The 25,566-nt window shown below is 34.3% G+C and overlaps 1 protein-coding gene across 1 annotated transcript; it reads left to right on the top strand.

Annotated features, from left to right (window-relative positions):
* Positions 1 to 717: 717 nt before the first annotated feature.
* LOC132263898 (protein TIS11) lies at positions 718 to 16,627 on the top strand. The gene is made up of 3 exons (XM_059763914.1): positions 718 to 1,944; positions 7,298 to 7,698; positions 13,725 to 16,627. The coding sequence occupies exons 1-3, from the start codon at positions 1,885 to 1,887 to the stop codon at positions 14,374 to 14,376; spliced, it is 1,113 nt and encodes a 370-aa protein (XP_059619897.1). The 5' UTR covers positions 718 to 1,884; the 3' UTR covers positions 14,377 to 16,627.
* The last annotated feature ends 8,939 nt before the right edge of the window (positions 16,628 to 25,566 follow it).

Below are 25,566 nucleotides of genomic sequence, written 5' to 3'. Positions count from 1 at the left end.
TCTGAGCTGCGTCACTGCTTTTGAATAACCGTTGGATTTTGCGTTGTTTCGTCAGTAAAAGTAAATTTTCAGATAATTTTCTGTCTTAGGAGAAACCGGAGAATCTCATTTGCTTATACTGAATTCATGGTGTTTCCAATGTGTTCATCGCAAGTGTGTAGTTTTTTTCTCTCTATTTATTTACGACTGTGATATAGTGTGGTATATAATGTAAATATGAAATGTGTGTTTTTATGTGTAGATATGTGCATATAGAGAGAAGAGCGAGGAAGAGGGCGAGAGAGAGAGAGAGAGAGAGGCAAAAACTGGTAGATCAGGCAGCACATCCAACGCATAATTTACTCTTTGGGTATACATAAGCGACGGGGCGACGTGAGTGCGAGCGAGACGGCGAAAGAGGGCAGCAGTGTGGTGTAGATGGCGCGGTGTGGTGTGACTTGTTGCATGTTTATCGCTTTCGTTATGTACTCGGGCATTGCTGAGCTGCGATCCAGCAGGCGAGCGAGTGTGTGCGAGAGCGATCGCCGCCCGAGAGCGAGAGTGAGTGAGAGAGGGCGCGAGTGGCGTAAGCGCGAACGCGAAGAGGACGCCACGATGTGGAGTTATGGAAGCCGCCGACTTGGATAGCTTGTGTGTGCGGACGCGTGTGTGCGTGTGGAACACAGCAAGCGGCGTGTGAGAGAACAAAGTTTCATTTTCAAAATCAGTATAGAAACAGACGGCGCGCTGCAAATACGTTCAACGGGGTCGAGCTAGCTTCACAAAAGTTGGTGCCTCCTCAGAAACACTACAAAAATTTTTGAAACTCGTTCTTGTTTTCATTTTTTCGTCGCCTATATTTCAAATATACTTTGCCAGCATATATTATTTTAAAACACAACAAAAAAATACGTTTTTTTTGAGTGAAGAAGTAGAAGCAAAAGAAAAAGACGGCGAGAAAAAGCACTGCAGCAAAAATCGAGTTTTTCTTTTTCTTTGACAAGTTTTCACGCAAGTTTTTCGGGTTTCTTGTTGTTGTTGTTGGTTTGCAAAAAAAGGAGAGAGACAGAGAGAGAGAGAGACAGAAAACACCAGGACAGGAGAGCAAATTTTCATGCTCTCAAAGACTCTCTGAAATAAGGTTGAAAAACTTGTGCAACTCTTCGAGTGTTTCAACATTTTTCCACCATCGTCAGATCTCTCTGTGTTGCAGAAAACGGCTATAGTTTTTTCAAAAGTGAGGAAAATCACACAACACAACCCCCAAAAAGATCTCTTTCTCCAATGCAAGAAGAGTCTTTGACAAGAAATCAGCTTCTATGTAAATGCAGAAAAGTTACAAGTTTTTTTCACGAGTTTGTCAGAAGGAAAAAGAAGGAAGAATTCAGCGGAGAAGCAAGAGTGACTTCGACACAATATTTGGACACCACGACGACGACAGGAGAAGAAATCGTGTGTTTGTCTCTTGTACAGTAAAAAAGAGTGTGGTACAAAACAAAAGCCTAAAAAAAAACATCGTGAAGAAATTTAACACTATAAATTATTTAATTAAATTAAAAGTTTAAATTATTGTCTCTTTGTAAAAAAAAACGACGGAAAAATAAGATAACCTAACAGTGATTTGCCGATCTCGTAACTGAAGCAACAATAATAGCTTTTTTTTCTTAGCAATCATATATATAAACCTAATTAGGGAGGGAGAAAAGTGTTCTTTTCGCAATTTCAACAGAAGTTCGTGAATGTGCTCGTGTTTCTAAAGTCCTTTTATTTGTGGAGGGAGAAAGAGAGAGAGAGAGAGAAGGAGAGGCACGAAAATTCTGAGAAGAGATCTTTGCTGGTCGTATAGAAGTGCGGTATTCCCAGGTAGATCAACGATTGACAAAGGGAATTGAAAAAGTGACAAAGATGTCTACAGCCATAATGCATCAGACGGCATACTATGACTTCGGTGATTTGCTTCTCAAGGTAAGTATTTTTTTATACTTTTGTGCGCTAGAACGGAAAAGTCTGTATTTATTAATATTATTTGCAAAAGTAACCTTTTTCTCTTCTCTCTGTGTTTTCTTGCGTTTGTTGGTGAAGTCTCAAGGTTCGCCAATATCCAAGGGTTTTTGGGGTTTGCATAGCATAGGAAACATGCCAATATTTTAAGTTTTCTTTGGGAAAAATATTGCAAATTCAATGGCGACACTGAAGTTGGCGAATGACAATATTGCTGAAAACTGAAAAAGAGAGAAAAAGAAAAAAACCTTTGGAACTACCCAAATACATTGAATAGGCTTTTTAGGCATAGAATATGCATTAAAGGTGGGAAAAAAATGGTTGAGAAAAAGACAGAGTGAAAGAGCGAGACGGCGAGGTAAATAATTTAAAAGTAAGCAAACAACATTTGTGTTGTGATTCATCAATTGCAATACATATCAAAAGCCTCAAACTGACTGTAATTTCCGTTTAGTGCGACTTTTTAAAATTGTTCACTTCAAACCAACCTATTATTTTCTCTTATTTAGCTGTTCTCGTTCTATTACTATTATTTTTGCCCATGTTTTTGTGTTCAATTGAGAAAGAAAAAAAAAAAGATTGTGAGAAGAAAATAACAACATGCGAAGAGAGGGAAAATAAAAAAAAACCTTCAATTGTCGACGTGTTCACTGATAAATAAGATAATTGTCCTCTCTAATTGGGATAATTAAAAGAAAATACAATAAAAATTGTTTTTATTTTCTTTGCTGACTTAAGCAAGAGTTTGAGGTGGATTTCTTGGCTCAGCTCTCAAGAAATACTATATATTCAACCAAAAATAGTTAAGAAGTGCTGCAAAAATGCGATTTTCACTTCATCAAAGTGCTGGAAAATTCATTGCTGATTGAAGCGAGAAACACTCGAGTGTAATTTCCCATGTTATTGTAACACATAGCGAGGAAATATATAGTTTTTCTGTAATTCCATGTTTTCAATTATTCCAAGAGAACACGCGCAGGGAAATTTTACACTTAGTGTCATATTTTACTTGCTTGTTTTTACTTTAAAATGATCGACAATGAATTTTGACCAAGTTTTTACACAATTTTGGAGGGAAAATGAGTTCAAATCGACACTTTGAGGACTAATTAGTCCATATTGATCCTATTTTTCCCCTAAAATTGTGTTAAAAAGAAGAAATTTGACACATGTTGTGTCGATAAGTGTCGGTAAGTTCAACTAACTTACCGATATTTCAGCGTAGTAGAAAAACTTCATTAGAAATCAATGAAAATAGCACAAAAATGATGGCTTTCAAAAATACTGTGACTTTCTGTGCTGAAAGTTTGGAAATCTTTAACTCAATAGTCAGTTTATGAATGCTATTTGATTCATAAATAGTCCGATGACTCAATTTATTCAATTTAACACATCTATGTGACAATTCCCTGAAAGGCAATGCATCGAAATCGCAAAAGGAGTGAAATTTTTGAAAAGTGATGATCTTCAAATTCGACTGATTTGAAGCATTTTTTTCGCCTTTTATTCCTCCAAAAGAAAAACGGAAGCATATAAATGGAATAATTGTTGGGATTTACTTGGAGAATTTTCTCTTTAGAAAAGCAATTAAGGCAGTGGTGACAAAAGAGTGTCTCTCTCTCTTTATGTTGCTGCCTGACGAGGTGAAATGCAAAAACAAATTTAAAGAATTATCTTTCTCTGAGGCTTTTTCTTCATTTTTTTCATTGTTTCGTACAAATTTGTACAATAATTTCAATTGCTGTTTCTCTCTCTCTGTTCCTCTTCGCGCGCGCGCTTTTTTTTGTCTGGTCTCCCACCCTCAGCAATTACAATAATTTACGCACTCAGTTTCACTTTCTATTTTACAATAAAAATGAAACACAGAAGACAGTAGAGGAAAGAAAGAAAGAGAGGGGAAAGAGGAGGAAAAAAGATCGACACAGTGACGAAAAAAAGAAGAAATACAGTAAAAATTGCTGTTTTAGAAGCAATAATAATTGCTGGACTTTTCGTGGCTTTGGTTTGAGTGTTTGTGTGTGACTCAGAAAAAGGGAAAGAAAATAATGCGATATTTTTCAGTTGCAACAAACAGTGGACATGATAGAAAAGAAACAATGGATGTGTGGCGAGAGAGAGTGAAACAGAAATTTGTCAAAAGAGAGAGAGAGAGACAAATTTTAAACTATACAAATTCTGTGCAAAAAAAAATTGAATGAAACTCAGTTGAGGAATTCTTTCCACACTTTGGTGACTCCCGGAATTGGGAGCGAAGCGAAGCGTTGCCACATTCACTTACGCCTTCTCGATTAGACAGCTTTTAGCACGTTCCATCAGATGACTTTACCCTGCGCGGGACCTCGAAGGTCTTTTTCTGGCGATTGGCGGCCCTTGAAAACGTCACAGTGACGCGCACTTGAGGGGAACTATTGATGTTTGTTTGGGGATTATTTCTCCGAATTGTCGATTAAGTACTGATAAAACGTCCCAGGATGACCTTATCATCCGTCCAATCGATCAATAATTGCTGATTCTTGAAGAGGAGGTTGAATCTCATCACGATTACCTTCTGAAGAATCCTAACATTGTTGAAAATTTATCTGTTCAATGTAAACAATCGTCAAGTTTCTCATTCCTTTAGCTTTATTAAGGTTATTTTGACCCAGTTTTTGCACTATTTTGGGGGAAAACTGATTAAAATCGACAGTTTTAAAACTAATTAGTCAATATTTGTCCTATTTTTCCCCTTAAATTGTCTTAAAAGCATTCTGTATCGATAAGTGTCGGTATGTTCCCTAACTTACCGACATTTCGACGGAGTGGAATAATTTTCTTAGCGTCTTATCCCACTTGTTTCTTTTTATTTTAAAGTTATTGACACGATTTGCGCACAATTTTCATTTTTAACACAATTCTAGGCGATAAATATAGATAAACTGGACAATTTAAGGACTAATGAGTCCAGTTTTGCTTTATTTTCCCCTTAAATTGTGTTAAAAAGCATTCTGTATCGACAAATGTCGGTAAATTCACTGACTTACCGTCATTTTTACGTAGTGGAATAATACTTATCGACAGTTATCGATACGATTTGCTCACAATTTTCATTTTTAACACAATTCTAGGCAAAAAGTAGTTTAAATCGACAATCTAGGGACTCATTAGTCCAGTTCCGTTTAATTTTCCAATTGAATTGTGCTGAAAGAAAGAAATTGGACGCAATTTGTGTCGATAACTGTCGTTCAGTGTCGAAAACGTCAATAAATTCAACGTGAAAAGGAGCAAATTGAGTAACTCTCTTAGAAAAAGAAGTGTTTATGTGACATTTAAGAGTACAGCATGAAATCAAGACTGTTTTTGCTAATCAAGCTCGAATATCATCTCTTGAAAATATCGCTCATATCGAGAGTGAAAGTATTTTCTTTGCTTTTTATGAAGGAAGGGCGTGTGCTGAGGCGTGCGACATTTAAGCTAAAGAGCGACTCATATCGAAATGCAAATTGACTATTCGCGCCTTTTGATCTCTCAATTTTCATTTCCCTCTAATCACGTAATAATTGGTGCCTATCAAATAAAGTATAACTTTGTGTGGTAATCATGCGAACAGGAATGGGAAATTTACTTCACATTGCATGTTGATTGAAATTTATTGATAGGCTGTTTGTGATTGTTTTTTCTGCCTTCTTCCTTTTTGTATCAGGGAAAAGGAGGAAGAAGGAAAAATGTGACGGTAAATAGCTCAAGTATGTCTAAACGTGGGTGAGAAATGCGGATTTATTTTTTTCCCCGGGAATTTGTCGCGCGGAAAAACAAGTCATAAACAGGCTAAACTTGCAGCGTAAATCAACTATTATCTTTAAATGGGCTGATTAAGAGGTTATATACACTATTAAAGCTGGGGGAAATGTGCTGATTTTTGTGTATTTCTTTCTGACACGACCAAGAACTGTAATTTATTGCTCTATTACGTAGGTTTCAGAGGTCATCTTTAGGAGTGCAAGACTCTTTTTTTAAACACGAAAATTGTGATAGAAACGTTTCTGCTGAAAGAACAACGTAGACTTTTCTCGTTTAAACAATTTTGTTTTAATTTAACTGGTTTTGTGAAATTCTTTCGTTGATAAATTATCGTCTTTGGCAGGGAAGAAACTGCAATCAAATGGTTTGTTGGCACTTTCAAGGGGGAGATAATATGCTTTTAATCTGTACATCACTTCCAAAACACTTCCAGCACTTTCAATTTTTAGACTGTTTACGGTTCAATAGAAAATTTCTCAAAATATCCACTGAAAACCGTTTTTTTGAGCGTCTTTTCCGATCATAACCTCAAAATGATCACTAAAAGGTCTTAAAATACTGAAAATGGAAGCTTTTTAGATTATAAAATACTCACTAAACTCAAAATTGCTGTAGAAAGTGGTTTACAGTACTCTTTTTGAGGTTATGTTCGACATCAACACAATTCGCAGTGTTTTTTTGCATCAAAGACTCAAAAAATCAATACTTATCGCATGAAAATGCTTAATTCTGTCAATTATTAGCAATCTTGGTAACTTTATCGTAAGAATTGATGTGCTTGAGTGCGAAATATTCACTAAATTTGTCCGTAATTTGCTACATAACCTAGAAAAGGATTGTTTCTAGGAAACCCAAAGAATCGGGATGATTTGGCGGTAAAAGAAGCACTCAGGGAAGGAAGATTGTGAGTTTTTGAACACTTCCACTTAGCTGTACACCACTTCTGACTGTATTATCTTCCCCTTGGACAGTTTGTGGGTTGAAAAGCATTTTCCTCCTGAATTCAGTGATGTACGGAAATGATACATATTGACGCTATTTTCCAGTAGTAAAAGAGTGAAACTAGTGAGAAACGGCAATGTATTTGTTAATCAGAGAGCAAGTTTGTGGTGAGGCAAGTGAGTTTTGTTAGTTGTTTGTGGGTCAGAAAAATAGCCAAAGAGCCCTTGCGGCGATATTTTTCACACTGCGCTATGGCGCCAAATGATTTAGCATCAAAATATCAACTCCAGTGTCACCACTCTTCTTCCCCACACACATCACTGTGTCAAAAAAAGAGTTAAATAAATTGACACTCTCAATTATTGCGTGATTTATTTTAAATGAACTCTTATTTTTCACTGGTTCTCCCTCGCACAATTAATGGCCTTTGAAGCATATAGAAGATTACATTGTTGCAAATTGAGTAGAGAGAGAGAGAAAAACAAGAAGTTGTGCAATAATTAAACATTTTTTTTTCATTTATGTATATTATAATCGCTCTAATTGATTGATTGCTCAGCTAACCACGGCTTATTTTCTTCCTCAATCTCGTTTGCAGAGTCAGAATCAGACACGATCGAATGGGAATGTCGTGAGTGGGGGTGGTATTCAATCGATCGCGAACACCACCAACAACAATGTGATCGGCGGTGCTCCGAGTGGCAGCAACAAGAACTACAGTGTCTCACTGTCGCACAATGGGGCGCCTCCGCAGCACTCCCTTCTGCAGCAGCAACTGATTGTGGCGGCGGCGCAGCAACACCAGCAGCAGCACAATCACAAGATGATCCTCCACAGTGCACTGCAGAGGGCCGTGAGTCATCCCCATGGAGCCGCTGGAGCTGCTGCAAATGGTGCTAATGTGGCCACGTTTGTCAACACCATCATTGAGAATCTGGGCGGTCACCGAAAACTGGAGAGGACACAGTCGGAGCCACTACCTCAAGTCAATACTTCAAGGTGAGTTCTTCATCTTTCGCGTCACAATCCAGATAATTGGTGGGCAATTTGCATTTAGCACGAAATTTGATCACTTTGACGCATCACGACTCGATTGAGTGGGTTTTATTGGACAGAAGATTAGAATAACACAAAAATTACACCCAATGAAACATTTATTGTGTGTTTTTCAATTACCTGAACGGTAGAATCGATCTCAATTCCACGGATGAATCGAAAACTATGAAAAAATTGGCTCAAATTGTAGTCAAAAATGCATAAAACGCCTCTTTGATAAATATATTAACTCTAGATTTGTCATATTTTTTCATTCTTTCACTTGAAACTTTGATTCAAAGTTTGAACTATTAAAAATCCTCCTGGGAATGTAATATTTTCAGTTTTTCTATTAATTTTCCTATTTTTCAGTCAAATTTTTAAATAAATGCCAATAAAATCAACTGAAATATTCACAAAATAATTATTACAGAGCAATATTATCACTTTAAATGACGATTAGAAGGTATTTTGATGATTTTGACGTAATTTGTGACTTTCCATACTCTTTAATTCACCTGTTGAATTAGGTTTTTTTTTAATTTACACTCATTATTTTGTGTGTGTAAAAAAATGCGATGAAGAGTTATTAATATGAAGCGATAGAGTGACTTGTGGATGATGTTATGCGTGTGTAATTATAAATGATGAATTCATTGACATTTATTTCTAATTTCTGTCAAATCTTATGAAATGTGATTAATCGCGATGGAGATTCACGAAATCCAATCTCTCACGAGATTTTGTCTAATGCAATCGGAGTTTTTCTGCAATCTTTCAGACGTTTTTTTTATTTTCTTACGGAAAATTGATGAAATAGACACAGACAAAAAAGAATGTCGGTGAAGTTATTGCGAATCAATGATTGTCATGTTTTTTTCCACGAAGTGTGAGCAAATTTTGATATCTGTCGTCTTTTTTTTAACTAATTTATCGTCTCATCAAATCAGTCAGTGATCAAGCAAAGAAAAAGTATGATTTGGAAACGAGTTAATGTGTAATTTTCATTCGATCTGACTTCATATTCCCATAGAAATGTGGAAATGCGTATGTTTTTGCTCAATTCTCTTTATTTTCGGCTCTCTTGTTTAAAGCAAGGGGCAGATATTACGGTCGGAAGTGGTGTACGGCTTGAAAGGAAGTGTTTAGAAGTGGAAGTGGCAAAATATATTAGAATATTTGCACTGAAAAAGCTTCCATTTCAACCAAATTGAGGCATTTTCCTCATTAATTTTGCTTCAAAATCACTTTTATTGCTTTTCTGAGGTTATGTTTAATTAAAAAACAGATTAAATTGTCAAATTTCTATGTTTCTTGGCAGATTTGAGCATTTTTGTGCGGAAAAAACTTCATATTGATTGAGAAAGAGCCTAAAAGTCAACCATAACCTCAAAAATATCACTTTAATTGCAGAAAAATGTCTCTTTGCCTTGGTTATTTTCGCGATTTTTACTTTACAAGAATATTTAAAGTGCAAAAGCTTCCGTTTCAATAAATTGAGGTATTTTTTCTTATTACTTTGACTAGAAAATTGAATTTTATCGCTATTTTTATAGGTTATGTGTGAAAAAAAACCCTCAAAATCATCTAATTTGTGTTTAAACAGAGAATTTTTCTCTTTTCTTGGTAAAATTAAGCATTTGCGTTCGAAAAAAACTTTAAATTAGGTTAGAAAACATCTTAAAGTCAACCATAACCTCAAAAATGTCTCAGAAAATTCTCTTTGTTTAGGTTTTTTTTGGCAATTTGTGACAAAATCAATCTAATAATTCAGTGAAAACATTATGATATTCGCCATTTTTTACTAATTTCCAGGTTGAAAGTATATTTTAAGGCAAAATTCATAACCTCACAATTTATTTAGAATTTATTTTCAAGCATTTTCTGAAGATTAAACTAGAAAATCACGACAGAAATTGTTCATGAACAAATTCAGGGGCGTGAAAATCATGTTTTACGATCAGAAATCTGAAGGATTTGAAGAGTTTAAACTTCTTGAGATGGAAAAACCCGGATTAGCTTTGTGATAAGTCAGAATTGAGTGTGAGAAAGAGTTGAAGGAGTGGAAAAAGCGATGGAGAATGCATTTTAAGGGGCGCTAAGAAGTGTTGAAGATTCTGCAGAAGAGTTGCGGAAATGTTTGAAAGTGGTGTACACTGTTTAGCCGTATTATCTCCCCCTTGGTTTAAAGTGAAAAAACATCAACTTGTTGCTCAGTGGGTAATTTTTTAGTTTTCAAGAGTGAAGAGGGCATTATTTGTATGGGATATTTGGGATGATGGCGCGACTTGTTGCGCGCGCTCGCGCGCACGCTTCAGAAGCAGCATTATATTGTGCAGCAACAAACAAGCCAGCCAACATAATCACAATAATAATAATAAAAGACAGAAACACAAAAACCTTGGAAAAGTGAAAACGGTAAATTATCGAGTCGCGAAAACGTTATGAAACTCTCAATGTGGCTGCTGCTCAATCAACTCTTTTCCCTCTCTTTCCGCCTCTCTCTCTGGGGCCTCATCAACTGTGTCATCTCTGTCCTCCTCGCTCGCTCTCTCTCTCTCTCACTCTCTCCGTGTTGCGGCCAAAGAAAGCAAAAGTCTATAAAAATTTCCCCCCTTTTTATCACATCTTACCACACTCTATGAATGCCCTCTAGGTGTTTTTACGCAAAAGAAAGAAAAATGAATACACGGCGAGCGCGTGTGTGTGAGTGAGATAAGTCGAAGAAGTGAAAGTAAAATGTTGGAGACAAGTTGCAATTTTTACTTTCATTCTCCGCATCTCATTGAAAATGAATTTATTATACACACATAGCGAGCTTTTATATATATAAATGAAATGTCTGTACATAATGTGCAAGCGAAGATATGCACAAGATAGATTGAATGTCTTGCACATTCGGAACGAGATAGACTGCTCCGAGACGGACGGATGATTGCAATTAAGGTTTCTCGTATATTAGAAGAGAGACCATTTGTAAAATCTGTAACAGCGAGTGAGCATGTATAAAATCACGTAATTAATTATCTTTGGCTCATTCAACTCCGACTAACATTGTTGTTTCTCTCAATTTATTTACTGATTTATCTCGAGAGTCAGTCTTGCACGGGATTGTTGCGAGTTGAATGGCAGTGCGATGATTAAAATCCAGTATAATATTTGGAGCTCACCTCACTTTACACATCATCACCTCCTTTTCACAGAGTTTCTTACAAACGCTCTTTTCAAGCAGTCGTTGCAACTTTATTATCATGACATTTTAAATAAGCTGTCCAAAATATGAATTGAATAATCAATTTATTTCCTATCAATTCATATATTTCGTCGCATGAAGGCAAGAAAAGGCGGAAAATTCGCGTGAAAACCAAGAAAATAGACCGTAATGATGATTTTAGATTGATTTGCACAGATTGATTGGATTTTTCGGGTCATTTATACTCATTTCCATGCACCAAATTGAGGTTATGTTATTCCAAGGTGTCCTTTGATCCTTTCGCTCTATACCATTTTTAATAAGTTGTCATAAATATTATTTCGCTAATAAGTGTTGCAAAATTACGGTTCATTTATTATACAAATGTGGGGAATTTATCTTCTGCGAGACGTGAAATGTTTCAAAAACTGGAAAATTCACGTGAAAACCAAAGAAATAGACAATAATGATGTTCTTATGAACATAAACTTATATTTATTGGATTTTTATGACTATTTGTGCACATTTCATTGCACCAAATTGAGGTTATGTGTTTCCGGACATCCTTTGCCAGGAATCTAATTGCGTTTAGACAGCATTTAGAAGCACTTTTGGTGTCTGTTTCTTCTATCTCAGTACGAAATACATTTCCCTGGACATTCTGGACAGAAGAATTCTTAAAAAACCCGATCGGAAACACGCCCAATGTTAGGAACAGATGTCTTGTCACTGGGATTTATATTTTCGCCCTGTTTAATTTATTTTTCGCGTTGAAAACGTCCCTCAGCGGCGAAATTCCTAGAAGTTCCTTGAAATTAATTTAGGAGAAACACCAAAATTGTGTTTTACGTACTGTAAAGAACCTTTTCTTACTTTTAAGCGGAGGAAAATGAACAGAAACAGGGCTTAAGTAGGAAAATTCTGTCCTAGAAACAGAAATTGAAATTCTGAAGTTGAAATTCCTATTAAACTCTAAACTTCTCTTTGCAACGCCTTCTCGAGCGGCCGTCAATATAAGCTATGAAAAGCGTAAGGTTGCAGCGTGCATTCGTAGCTTTTATGAAGTGAAATAGGGAATTTGTAATGTTGCAACGACCTGTAAGAGTGCGTCTGTGGCACAATCTGTAAGAGTGTTCTCTCTTATCGCAGAGCGGTCGTGAGTTCGAGGCCCATCGAATGTTAATGCGTGATTTCAGGGCAGCAAGAGCAGCAGAAGTGAAGCTATTCAATGGCACAAGACTGCTTGTTTTGTGAATACACTGGGCGATTGATAGAGAAAATACTTGTGAAATGTCGACTGAAGAATGTCGCTTTGCGGATTTATTTATTTTATTATAATGCACATGAACCTGGCCATGTCGTGTCTCTCATCGTATTGTTATTTAAAATGTTTTCTTGTTAGTTTTGTGAGCTCTAAAAATGAGTAATTCCTTCATAAATGACTTGCGTCATTGTATTTTTAGCGCTGATTATGCCATGGAGTTTTTTTTTCAATTGTCTTAATTGTGCAAATTTCCATTTAGTATCTGATTTAGTTACACGTGGAGTGTGTGTTGAGATTTTTTCTTTCTTTTTTGCATTTCATATTGATGAATTGACGACTTTTTATGCTTGTCTATATGAAAAACACTTGAGAAACACACCACAAGTTCCCATTTTTTTCCACCCATGCACGATATTGAGATTTTCTGAAGATATTTTCTACCCGCTTGTATGATTAATTCCTATGCGATAAGATTATAAGTGTGTTTTGCAATTGAGAAATCCCAAAGTCAGTGAATCACTCTTGCTGAATTCTTTCCCTTGGAATCCATAGGAATCTTTCTGACAGGAATGTTGCGCGTGTGAATTGGTTTTATTTTGACCTTAAGAATTCCTTGTTTATTAGCAAGAATATTGAAGGCTTTTCGCATCATCTTTGCCATTTGGGAAGATAAATTGCATAGGGGCAAACGGGGCAGTTTCGTTTTCTGGAATTCTGGAATTCACACAATGTTTGTAGTCCTTAAGGCCCCCAATTGACGGAAATTTGCACAAGATAGCCTTTACTGTTCGTTGAAAAGTGAGGAAATACACGCAAAAATCACTGATTAGAGCGGAAATTTCGAGAAACACATTTTGCGCTGAACTTTCGCGGCGCATCAACTTGCCACTACTGACGCTTGGTGGCGTTGCAATGCGTGAAACATGACAGAAATTTTGACATAACATGCAAGGGTATAGAAAAGTCGCGAAAATAGTACTTTACAGGCGATTTTTAGGGAATTAAACAATCTCAGTGTGTAGATTAGAAAGCAAAGTGAACATTTGCTTGCAATTCAACAATTCCACGATGGAATTTATGGTAAATAAAAGTGCATTCTAACACTGCCCCACGTCGACACGAAACCTCCCCGTCAGGGGCAGTTATAGAATAATTACAATATTAATTAACATTCTTTTTTAGAGGAAAAACCATCCGTTTAAATGCCCAATGAAAGGCATTTTCTGAAGCTCAATAGACGAGAGTTTGTGATTATTGCAATATATTTAGCTTCTTTTGCAAGAAGTAATCTTAAAATTGGAACAGCATTTTGTATCTGACACTGCCCCATTTTCCCCTATATTTTCTTTTTGTGGAATTTTTTGATAACAGACTTAGTAATAATGTTGCAAAATTGACTGCATTTCGAAGTTTGGGGATGATAAAAATGTCTATTGGAAATTTTTCAGTCTTAACTTGCTTAAAGATCACCTCAAGATTTCCCTGATTGTTCTCTAACTCACTCTCTCTCTCTCTTCTTGCCTATTTTTCCAGATACAAGACTGAACTCTGTCGACCATTCGAGGAGGCGGGCGAGTGTAAATACGGTGATAAGTGCCAATTTGCTCACGGGATGTACGAGTTGAGGAATCTCCAGCGTCATCCCAAGTACAAAACGGAACTGTGCCGAACGTTCCACAGCGTGGGCTACTGTCCGTACGGGCCGCGGTGTCACTTTGTGCACAATGCCGAGGAGGCGCGCCTGGGTGTGCAGAATCAGCAGAATTCCGTGGCGCTGCAGCAGCAGCGTCTTGTGTTGCTGAACAGAGGCGGCGGCGCCGCCGCCGCGATGGCTTCGGGTCAACTTGGCGGCGCTCTGCCACTCAGTCCGGCCCTCAGCATGTCCACGGGCAGCGATCGTGCCAGTCCCACTGGCTCCCTGTCGCCCACCAACAGCGTGCCGAGCTTCCTCAGTGCCGGCGACATTGCCGCCTCGCCGGCAGTCGATGGGCCGCTGATGGCTCACGCGATCTTCCCATCAAGTGGCTTCATGGCGCCGCCGCCACAGCCACCATCCCTCAGTCCGCCGCAGAGTCCCCACGAGCTGAGCCCCGTCGCAACGCCTCCGCCAGAGCTGGAGACGCGACTCCCAGTGTTCAATCGGCTCAGCTCCACCATTGACTCCCTCAACAATCTCGCCATCTAAGCTGAGTCGCCATTCGCAGGCAAGTTATCTCAATGTCTAGAGAGAAAGAGAAAGAAAGTGATTTTCTGTCTTGCGAAAAGGAAAGAATTCTCCAAATCTATCAGAAAGTGCTAATAATATTGGTTGTTCTTTAATACAGAGAAAGTCAGTGAGAATATATATGTTTTAAAAAAGCACCAGGATGGAAAATGACTTCGGAGAAAATATATGTCATAACTTTCGAGCGATATTTATACAAGAAAAACAAAAAGGCAAAAAGAGAAGACAGTGAATTCTAAGAAAGCGTAAATAATAGTATAGAAAAGCGATGAATGGGAAAAAAGCGTAAATTATTTTAATTATATCCAGAAATAACATAAGTCATTAATTTATTTTGTGCTATTTTTTTTCAATATTTTTTACACTTTATATAACTTTGTATCCTCTTATAATGCAACTTTTTTTTTCTTTGATTTTTAATAGAAGAAATATTCAATTTATTGCAAACTATCGATAATCCATTTGAATATAATTCATTTGAAAAGAAAATTTGGTATTTCACCCAATTTGTGCCTTATTTGAATTAATTGCGATTGAAGTTGGAGATGAATTGAAATGATAGTTTTTGACAAATGAATCAATATTTTCTTTTGCAACCAATGTTCTCGTTTCATTAAGTTAACCTTTTCTTTTTTTAATGTTTTATAACCAAGAGTAATAATTTCTTTTTTTGAAGTAAATTTAACTGAAAAAAAGTTGATTGGTAAGAGTGATAAATGAGATAAGAAAAAATAACCACGAATATTTTTTTATACTATTGAATTAAAATATTATTTATGTAAATAAAAAGGGATTCCAGGTATATTAGAGATAGTAATTTAAAAAAAAGGAAAGAAAAAACAACAGAGCAAATTTATGAATGATAGAAATACATTGATTTAGTAATAAATAAGTGATGGTGATGATTTGAAAAATTAATTTACACCAAGAACAGTTAAATGGAGTGTCATTTTTTTTTTTGATTTCTACGATGTGTAAATTATATTAGTTTATAGATTAATATTGTCAAAATGTCTTAAAAATCTTCTGTCTAAGTTTATTTTTCTTCTTTTCTTTTTGATTAATTTCACTTTTCTGCTTCAAATTCTTCCATAAATATATATTTCCGATAATAAGAGAGAAAAAGAGAGAGATAAATTGGGAAAACAGTGAATTTTCGGCTGTGTTTTGTCGTGGGTGTGTTTTTGAATGTGCTAAAGAATTAAAAAAACATGATTCCTTCTTTGTTTTCTGCCACAATTTCCCAATTTCTATCGGACAAAATCATTAACCAAAAAAAACAACAGAGAAAGAAAGAAAATTGGAAGAGAAATTCTCGCGATAGGAATTCTTGTTTCATGTCGTCTTTTGACTGATCTTTTAAGTTAGAAAGCAGATATTTATGTTTGTTTCCTTCTTCTTAAATAACATCCAGATGGTCAATAGTAATTAATAATAATTTAATAATTATTAACATAATGAAATTGAAAAGGAAATTTTGCCAGTGAATTTTATTTAATATGAAATATAAAATGCTAATAAATCTTTTTTCTAATCTCAATTCTTCTTTTTGTCCACATTTTCCCAAAATTTAAAGTTTTAAAATTTTAAAATGATATATTTATGTATTTAATTGATTGAGATAATGAAGAAAAAAATTAAGACAAATAAGAAATAAAGTTATCGAAGGGGCCATTAATATGCAATTTGTATGTGTTATAGCAAGAAATACGGAAATAAAATTAATTTTTAGGTTATTTCTTGTAATTTTTTGTCAAAATATTTTCATTTTATGTTCGCTATATATGTATAAAATGTACATATATCATTGCAAAGGATTTATTTCTACACTGTCTAATGATTTTTTTTGTGTATTTTGATAGAAGAACATCTAAAGACGTTTTCTTTTTTATATTTTATGAACATTTTTTTTTCTATATATATATTTTAATGTGTATTTTGTATGTATACTATATATATGGATTATGTATACATAGCTTTAATATCAAGTAATTCTTATATTTTTTTTTCCTTTGAAAATTTCAATATTTTCTAAGACAAACCTTTCGAATTGCAATAAAGAGAAACTTGAAAGATCAGAATTGTGTGTATAAAAAATGGAAGTTGACGAAGAAGAAAAAAATGCTGTTCTTTTTCTAAATAACAATGAAAGTAAAAAAACAAAAAGACAAATTTTTATATACAAAAATTTTTTTAAGAGTAAGAAGAAGAAGAAGAAAAAAGATAAGAGAAAAATCAAATGTCTTCCGCAAAAGTGAATTTGATGCATAAAGCCGAAAAGATATACAAAATATTTCTATTTTTTACTATATGAAATATTATTGCTTGGCTGCCTTTTATGATTAATTTGCATTGATTATGAAATGGAAAGAAAAGAGAAAAGAAAATACTGAAGAAAGAGAGAGTAAATGATAAAGAAAGATATCCAAAATATATGTAATTCGAGAAATATTCTATTTAGACAAACTTTAAGCGATACAAAAAACCTATTTATTTCGGAGTAATGACAAGTACATAATATTATCTACTATAAAGCAAAAGAAAATTCCCTTTTATATATATATATTTTACTACATTAGCGCATCGATCGTTGGAAGATAATTTGGCGATGCGTTGGCCAAAATATTTGCCAACGAGCGATGCTTTTCATTCTTATTTAAAATTTGCATTACGCATATCTTTTTTATTTCTCTATAAAATGGTGTTCCAAAAATTGTCGCACGCAAGTTGAACAATATTATATTTTTGCATTTCATTCATTAGAGCGATTGCAGACTTGCGGATTACCCTCGAATCGACGGGAACTGGGATCAATCCTCCGTGGATGAGCTTGGAGTGTCTAAAGGCGCAGATCAGCGATAATTCGTGGTTGATCTGCGTCTTTACACACTCAAATTGATGGATCAGCCATAATTCGTGGCTGAACTCAGAGATTATTCTTTGTCGACACTAGCGCCACTGTGTTTGGTGTGTTCAGCTGTCAGTCGATTTGCATACTTCAAAAGCGTGAAATTTTACGTTAAAATTGCGAAAATTGATGATTCGCAGAAGAATTTAATGATTTTAACAATCCAGGAAATCAATCACAAGAGAATTAATCGCGTTTTCTGGCTAAGCGAACTGTTGTTCACACTCGCGCTCTCGCTGAACCTCCCGTGGATAATCGACTAGTCTGTAATCGCTCTTAGACTCCCTTCAACATTCCAGGATTCTGTTCCACGCCCTCCGAATGAAGAAAACAGAAAAAAAGAAACAATTCAGTAGACAATAATAATAATAATAATAAAAGAACTCAAAACAGCCAGAGAATTGAAAAGAGAACCACAATAAATATAAAGTGTGACAATTTTTTTTATATGTTCTAATTTATTTATATTAGTTTTTAAGTCCAATGAATTTTTTTTTGTATATTGTATAATTCTCCCTCTTTTCACTTATAATTATTGCATATTTTATTTATTTTTCTCTCACTCGTTTTTTTCACGCAGGGAGAAAAGAAAATTTACTATAAAAAAGAATCCATTTACTTTTTTTTATCTATATATATATATATATTTCTACTGCAACAAGAGAAAAAATTGTAGATAAGCACAGATTTGTAGTTTAGCTGATGTGTTAATTGGGATTTCTCACAATTGATTTGTATTTATTCTCGAAAAAATCAACCCTTAATTTTTGAATGAAGCCAGAAATGATTTGAAATGAATCAACAACAATAAAAAATACCAAATCTTATTGAGTGACAAAATTTTCCGTTGATTCTTGAAGTGAAATCCCAGATCGCAAAAATTCAGAGGAAATTGAACATTTTTCAATAGATTACATTTCTTCTTTTTTTTTGATAAAATATATAAACTATATATACACAACATATTTTAGCTTGTAATATTTATATGAGAGATATTTTATGATGGAAACGATTGATTTTTTAACTATGTATGTAATAATGTTTTTTTTATTTCTGCATATTCAGCAGTTTTTTTTCTCTCTCTTTGTCTCTGAGAAAGCAAAAAAGAAAGAAAAATACTGCAAGGAAATTTTTTTTTCGAGGAAATACCCTGAAATATAATTTAACAAAAGAAAACATTTATTTAATAATTTATTTCGCAACACTTATTACAATTTTTATATGAATTGACTATAATTATATAAACTTATATATGAATGAAAGTGAGGAAAAAAAACAACAAAATATTGATATCTCAAAGAAAAACCAACTGATTTTTTATTGAAAAATTACATTATATTCGAAAAAGAAGTACACATAAAAAGTCGTAAATAAAAAAAAAATTAAAAATTAAACCATGAGTTTTTACTTGCGTCCTTTTTTCGGCCTTTTCTATCCTTGTGCGTGACTTTCTGCTCTTGTTCCTGAGCAAGAAAATCAGTGAAAATGTCAAAGATGACTTTCTTGAAGGTAAGTTGAATTTTTTGCCAAATTCTACTGATTTTTTGGATTTATTTTTCATTTTTGGGCTGGAAACTATCATAATAATCCTCATTAAAGACCGATTTTGTGAATAATTCATGCTAAAGTCGAAAAGATCGCTAGTCAATTAACGAAATTAGGCTTGAAACATTGTTATTCTGAATTTGATACACAGGAAATTGTGCAAAGATTAAACATAACCTCAAAATATTGATTTGATCTTGGAATATGTTTATTTAGAGAACTTTCTGGACGATTTTGCCTTTGAATCAGTAGTTTTAAGGTTCATTGGCGAATCATATCTTATGATTTTGGGATCTAGAAAGCTTCCAAACGGAATCTTTGAAGATTTCTTGGTAATATTTTGAGGCTATGATAGGAAAAGATGTCCAAAACAACCGATTTTAAGTGGATATTTATAGAAATATCGAAACACAATTTTTCTAAATTACATAATTAGTAATTTTTAAATTATTTCTATGGTAAATCATGAATTTTTGGAAAATAGTGGGCAAATCAAAGGGGAGGTAATATGGTCGAAAGTGGCGTACAACTCAGCAGAAGTTCTGTGGATTTCTTTTAATTCCTTGCGCACAAACAACAGCAAAAATCTTTTTCAAGGTTATGTGACGAATCTGTGACGTTTTTAGTGAATAATTCGCATTATAAGACATCAAATCATGTACTGAAGTCGGAAATATCACCAATTATTATCATAATTAAGCATTTGCATGCAAACAACATTGTTATTCTGATCCTTTTGAAGCCTTGAAGCACTGAAAATCGTGATTAGGTTGAACATAACCTCAAAAATAATCATTTAGACCTGGAAAATGGTTATTTAGAAATCTTTCTGGGTTATTTTGAGTCTAAATCAGCAATTTAAAATTCAATAGCAACTCATAAAATATGATTTTGTGATCCTGAAAGCTCCCAAACAAAGATCTCTTAGGAATATTCTTAGATTATGATTGAAAAGATACCTAAAACAAAGCTTTTAAATGAATTCTTACAGAAATATTTGATAGGAATTTTAACAGATTAATTATCATTTGACAATTTTTTACAAACAACCTAAGAATTTCATGTGCTGGATGTGTTAGGAAGTGATGAACAGATTTAAATACACGAGTCGAAATGCCGCAATCATGTGGCCGATAGTAAAGTGTGAAAATCACTTATAAGTCACGTAGAATTTTACATAGAAGCTGAGCTTATATTGTGTAAAAGATCACACATTAGTGATGTTTTCTGATGTTTATAAGTTTGAGAGAAGAAGAAAAAAACTTCAAAACGCGAAGTGAAACGACAGTTAAATGCTAGAGCGCTTCACGAGGCTGAGCGTGAGTTGCGATGTTAAGTTTTCTGCTATGTATTCACTTGGGAATATTGTGTAAAATAGCGTGTAATCACGTGAAGTTGTTACAAAGTTGCATCGCCAGGCTAAAGAGAATATATTTTGGAGGTCAGAAATTCAAAGCTCACAACTTTGACTTTCCAATGACTTTCCCTCGGTGACAATTTATCTTTATACGGAAAATGTTTTATTTTATCTTTATCACCGTTGACGGTTGAGTGAATGTGTGCAATACCTAAAAGTTGATGACTGATAAGATACAGTTGCGAGCTTGAACTCCTCATGAGTTTTCTTGAGCGAAGCTCGACTCTATCTGTAATCGCGCAAAAAGTCAAATATCCGCAAAATCGACTAAAATGACATCAGGGAGGCTGATTAAGACGATATTTGACGAAAAAAATTGGGGTCTTTTTTTTGGTTTCCGTCCGTCTGTCCGTCGGGCGGTCGGTCCGTAGTAAATGGACTTGTAGCGCCTAAACGGTAAGAGATATCAACATGCGGTTTTCACCAAAGGTTAAAAGTTCTTCTGCCGCTAGAATTTGATGATGTCAAATTAGCACCCCACCCCTCCGTCCGCCATTTTGCATACAACCAAAAAACGTTTTACTCATTTGCTCAGCCCCTATGGCATGAATTGGACCCAAATTCTGGTATGTTATAGCTGGAATCAAGACCTTTCCAACGAATCGCCACTGAAAGACCTAGATCCTTCCGGACCCTAGATATTAGTGTCCAAATTTTCAAAACTGAAAATGACTATAACTCTGGTTCTAATTATCCGATTTGAATAATTCAAAGCTCATTAGAAAGATCTTGTAAAATGCCATCTCCCACCCAAACATCATAACTTGGTAGGACCACCGCTAGAGGCACTAAAGTCGGAAAAACCATTTTCAAAATTTCAAAATCAAATAATTTGAAAACTAGATTTTCAATTTTCTTTAAATTTTAGTATGTTGTAGCTGAGGTCGAGACCTTTCCAACGAAGTCCCAGTCATGAAGATTGAAATAATAGGAGGGGAGATATGGGGAGTCAAAGCTCGCGTCTTTACCGGCCTCTATCTCTATATAATATTTAAGTCCCAAATTTTGTCTAAAGTCAAAATATTTTGAATGAAGTTTTTAGATACTTTGATAGTCCAGATTGAGACGTTTCTAAAATGTGTTTATACTTTTTAATCAATGCCATAGAACCCGAGATATAGCTGTTTAAATTATGTAAAAGTGATAAGAACGATGACGTTTCGCTTTCATATTGCTCATTATGCGCCCTCTAATGTTGCTTTCGCTAACGAATCTACTGAATTGCCTACTTTGTAGCAATTGAAATCGCAGCCAGCATCGTTAAATTAAATTCAATTAGAATAAATTAGATCGAAAATCACTTTAGCTTAACCTCAAATCGAGTCTGTCACATTTAGAGTTGGCGCTCAGTCACAAGCGAACTTTGGTGTTCGCTTATCACGTTCTTTCTCTCTCTCTTTCTGGCTTTTAGGACCTGTGATCTCTCAGCGAGGTGAAAACAGAACAATTCACCCCGTGTTCTTGCCATTATACATATAGATTACGAGACTGTAAAGCTAGCTGAGTGAAAAGCACACACAGAGAGGAGATGAGAAAATGGTGAGCGAAAATTTGAGTGGCCTCGAGATCATAGAGATTGAGGAAGTGCTCAAGAGTCTTAAGAGCTGCTGGACGAGCAAGCAGAGTTGATAATTTCATCAAAATATTTGCACACTTTATCAGTGAGATTGTAGTCCGAGAGCAAATCCGTAAATTGTTATTTGTAAATAAAGATTCACTCTCCTCACAAGACGTTTCTCTCTTGTGTGTTTTTATGTCACTATATTCCAAGATAGACGCGCGTAATGGTGGCAAATACAGTGTTAACATACTAGAGAACACATGATATTTTAACCTTTTAACATACAGTCACAGAGCTCCACAAGTCAACCTACTATAGTTAGGAGAGACTTCAATTAAACAAGATAATCGTTAAAAGCAGGGAAAACACCAATTAAAGCCACACAGCAATTCTAGAGCTTTTCTTTTTGCCACACTTTTAAGACTCTCCGGGCTGCAAGACGTCATTTTATTTGCTTGTTGTTTCCAAACTAATTTTAGACATTATCAACACCACCGACCGTCTTTAGAGGACTTAGATAGTCAATATCTCATGACAGATAATCCAACACAAAAATCAACAGCCACAGTTTCAGATGTGCGCAAAAACACTTTCTCAAAGTAAACTTACCCACTTCTTAACAATTGCGGATCTGCCTTCGGATGATTCGGTGAGTGATTTGAGTTTCACATTCGATGCGACATGAATTTAATCCTTCTGCTTAAGCTGTGACATTCATGAAAATGTGATGATTTATTATGTCATTCTCAATCACGAAGAGTCAATAAAGTAATAACATTCCCTTTATTCAAGGGGGAGATAATATGATCAGAAGGAGAAGTGTTTCAATTTATGCAATATTTGATGCACAACTTTGATTTCCCATTGATTATTTTAGTCTCAGAAATAAATTTGTATCTCAGTCTGCATTTTGACATATTTTTCTAGGTTATGTGATTGATTTAAAACTAAATAACTGCTTAAAGTTGAACTTCCTGTGCGTAAACTGAAAGTATGTTCAAGAATTGCCAGAATTACGTATTCTTGTTAAATGAAAAACGTTTAGCGATTAAGAAACGATATTAAAATCAAACATAACCTCAATTTTTTGTATCAAACAGCTGAAATTTGCCTAATTTAAGGATTCTGAGCAAGAAAAATTCTCAAACGTCAGTTTTATATTCAGTTTATAGCACTTTTCAAAGATTTCTGAGAAGTGTTAAGGATATTTCAATATTTCATCTGCAATTGTGAATAAATTCTTATCCAAGCGATCATTTTGACATATATTTTCTAGGTTATGTGACTTATTAAAAACGAAAAAATGGTTGAAAATAGAAATTCTGTGACTGAAAATGATAATTTTCTCATTTATTAGTAGAAATGCGCATTTTCGCTCATTGCAAACTCTCAATGCAAGCTTGAGGTTTAAAGAACATTAAACATAACCTCAAATTTTCACTTCACAATATCAAATTTGAGGCTAGAAGGATTAAAAGTGCAATTAAAAGTAGAAAATCATCAATATTCTATTGAAAATCGTGAGAAAAGTCTGAAAATCAGAGTTCTACAGTCGTCAGTTAGTTAGATTGGTTAGATTTCAGTCAGTTTTTAGTCATCAAATGTCATCATTTGGACCTGAAAAGAATGCATTAAAATCTTTGCATAGAAGAATAAAACACAAAATGTTAATTTATATGATATATTTCATTTTCATATTGTATTTTACAGTCTAAAATATTATTTGTAATAAATAAATACCGCAAGTTCATTTCCATTATGAATTTATCTTCTCTACTGTGTCTTCCTTTAGTCTTCTCACAACTTCCCTTCCATAGAAAACCAAGACGCCTCGGCACGAGAGTGCGTCACTGAAGAAATAAAAGGCATAAATTCATAATTCTACAATAATAATTTAGCATCCATTTATTTTCTTAAAAAAAATTTTTCTCAGTAGATAAAATGAGATCAGACAAGTAATTTTATCGTCGTAATAATTTTCTGTGTTAGGAATTTTTTTTCGTTTTGGAAATGATATAAATTAAAAAATAGAACCATAGAAAGTAAATTATCCTTAATGTTTTCGGCACATTTTTCACTGTTTGTTAAAAGAAAAAAATGCAGAATTCAAGCTGGGAAACTTACTAATTCTCGCGCGAGAATTGCATTAAAAAGGTAAAAATTATTGAACCACTAATAAAATGTGTTGGAAATCTATGGGTGAATCGAAAACTATAAAAAGCAAAAATCGCAAATTTTGCAGCAGAGCGATTTCAAAATTTAGCGTTAAAACAGCTGCGAAATTTGCCAAATTTACTTCAAAACCCCTTCAAATCGTCCGTCAAAGTGCAAATATTGCTCAGAATTTATCATTTCGTAAATATTTCAGTTGATTTTATCGGTATTTATTAGAATTTTAGTCAAAATTAATAGAATATCTGAAAATAATACTGTCCAAAGTCGATTTTTAATAGTTTTTGAGTCGATTTTATCCAAACAAGCACTAAAATAATCAATTTTTCATACAATACGTGAAAAAAAACTGAAAAGATATGAGAAATCTTGATTTAAAGTCTAAAAAACATTTTAGAATAATTCTGAAAAGGCGTTTTAGACGTTTGACTGCAATTTTTCAGATATTTTTCTTAGAAAAAATTATACAGCGTAAAAAATGAATATTTCATTTTTCAATTTGCAAAACATGACAATTTTTTTTCATTTGTGCTTTTTAGATAAATAAGAAATTTTACTATTGTCACATAAGATAAGAATCTCAAAATTTTCATACAGGAAGAACAAATAAAAAGCTTTTCAGAAATACATTAAGACGAAAACTATAATAAATCGACTTTTAATAGTTTTCAGATTCACCAGTCGAAATGAGAACTGACAGAATTGATAATGCAAGGATGTGAATATTCCTATTCTTAAGATCCCTAATGCGTGACGCTCTCGATTCTCTCTCTCTCTCTCTGTCTTAATCTAATCTTCATCCTGATAAGCGATCCCGAGAAGGGATGAGTTTGCATGCGAGTCTTTAATTCCGCCAACAGCATTAAATCATTCCGCAGTAATTCGCATTCTTCGCTCTTAGATGTCTAATTAGCCTTTATTTTCACCGCTCGAGACACTTTTCTTTTCATGCTGCAACTATTGATCAAAGTCGTAAAATGCAAGACTTCTAGATTAATAAACCTGTTGCCTAAATCGCTTCGCGTCAATTTAACGTAAATGTAATTTGTCAGGGATTTTTTTTTGTAAATGTTGGATAAACTCATTTCAGCGCTAAGCCTGAATTTTTGTAAATCCAAGAAAAACAAAGTCCAAAATCGGCTTTCGCAGCCTGAAAAAAAATGTGAAATCAATCTTCAGCCGTTTTGTTTTTCTCTCTATAATTATTGTGTTTAACGCCAAAAATTGGGATTTTTTTATCGGTTTTGCTATCAATTTTTTTTCCCTCTTCACTTTGCAATAAATTGAGAAAATATTCAAACTATGTTTGTTACTTTCTTTTTCTCTCTACAATAATACTTCAAATATTTTAAACTTTACTTTCTCTTTATATTTGCATGTGTTTTTTTTCTTTGCTCTTCGTAAGAATTCTCTCTTTGTTTGTTTGTTTTCTTGTTTTTTTTGATAATTCTCTTCTGCGGTTTTTTTCTTCTTCATCATCATGAGTTTCTGGATTAAACATTCGAAACCTCATTTAATAGTTAAGGAAGATTACATTGACGCACAAGA

This window comes from Phlebotomus argentipes, unplaced genomic scaffold (genome assembly GCF_947086385.1).
Source record: "Phlebotomus argentipes unplaced genomic scaffold, Phlebotomus argentipes genome assembly contig_39, whole genome shotgun sequence".
In the NCBI taxonomy this organism is placed as follows: domain Eukaryota; kingdom Metazoa; phylum Arthropoda; class Insecta; order Diptera; family Psychodidae; genus Phlebotomus; species Phlebotomus argentipes.
This window is presented reverse-complemented; position numbering and strand designations above follow the sequence as displayed.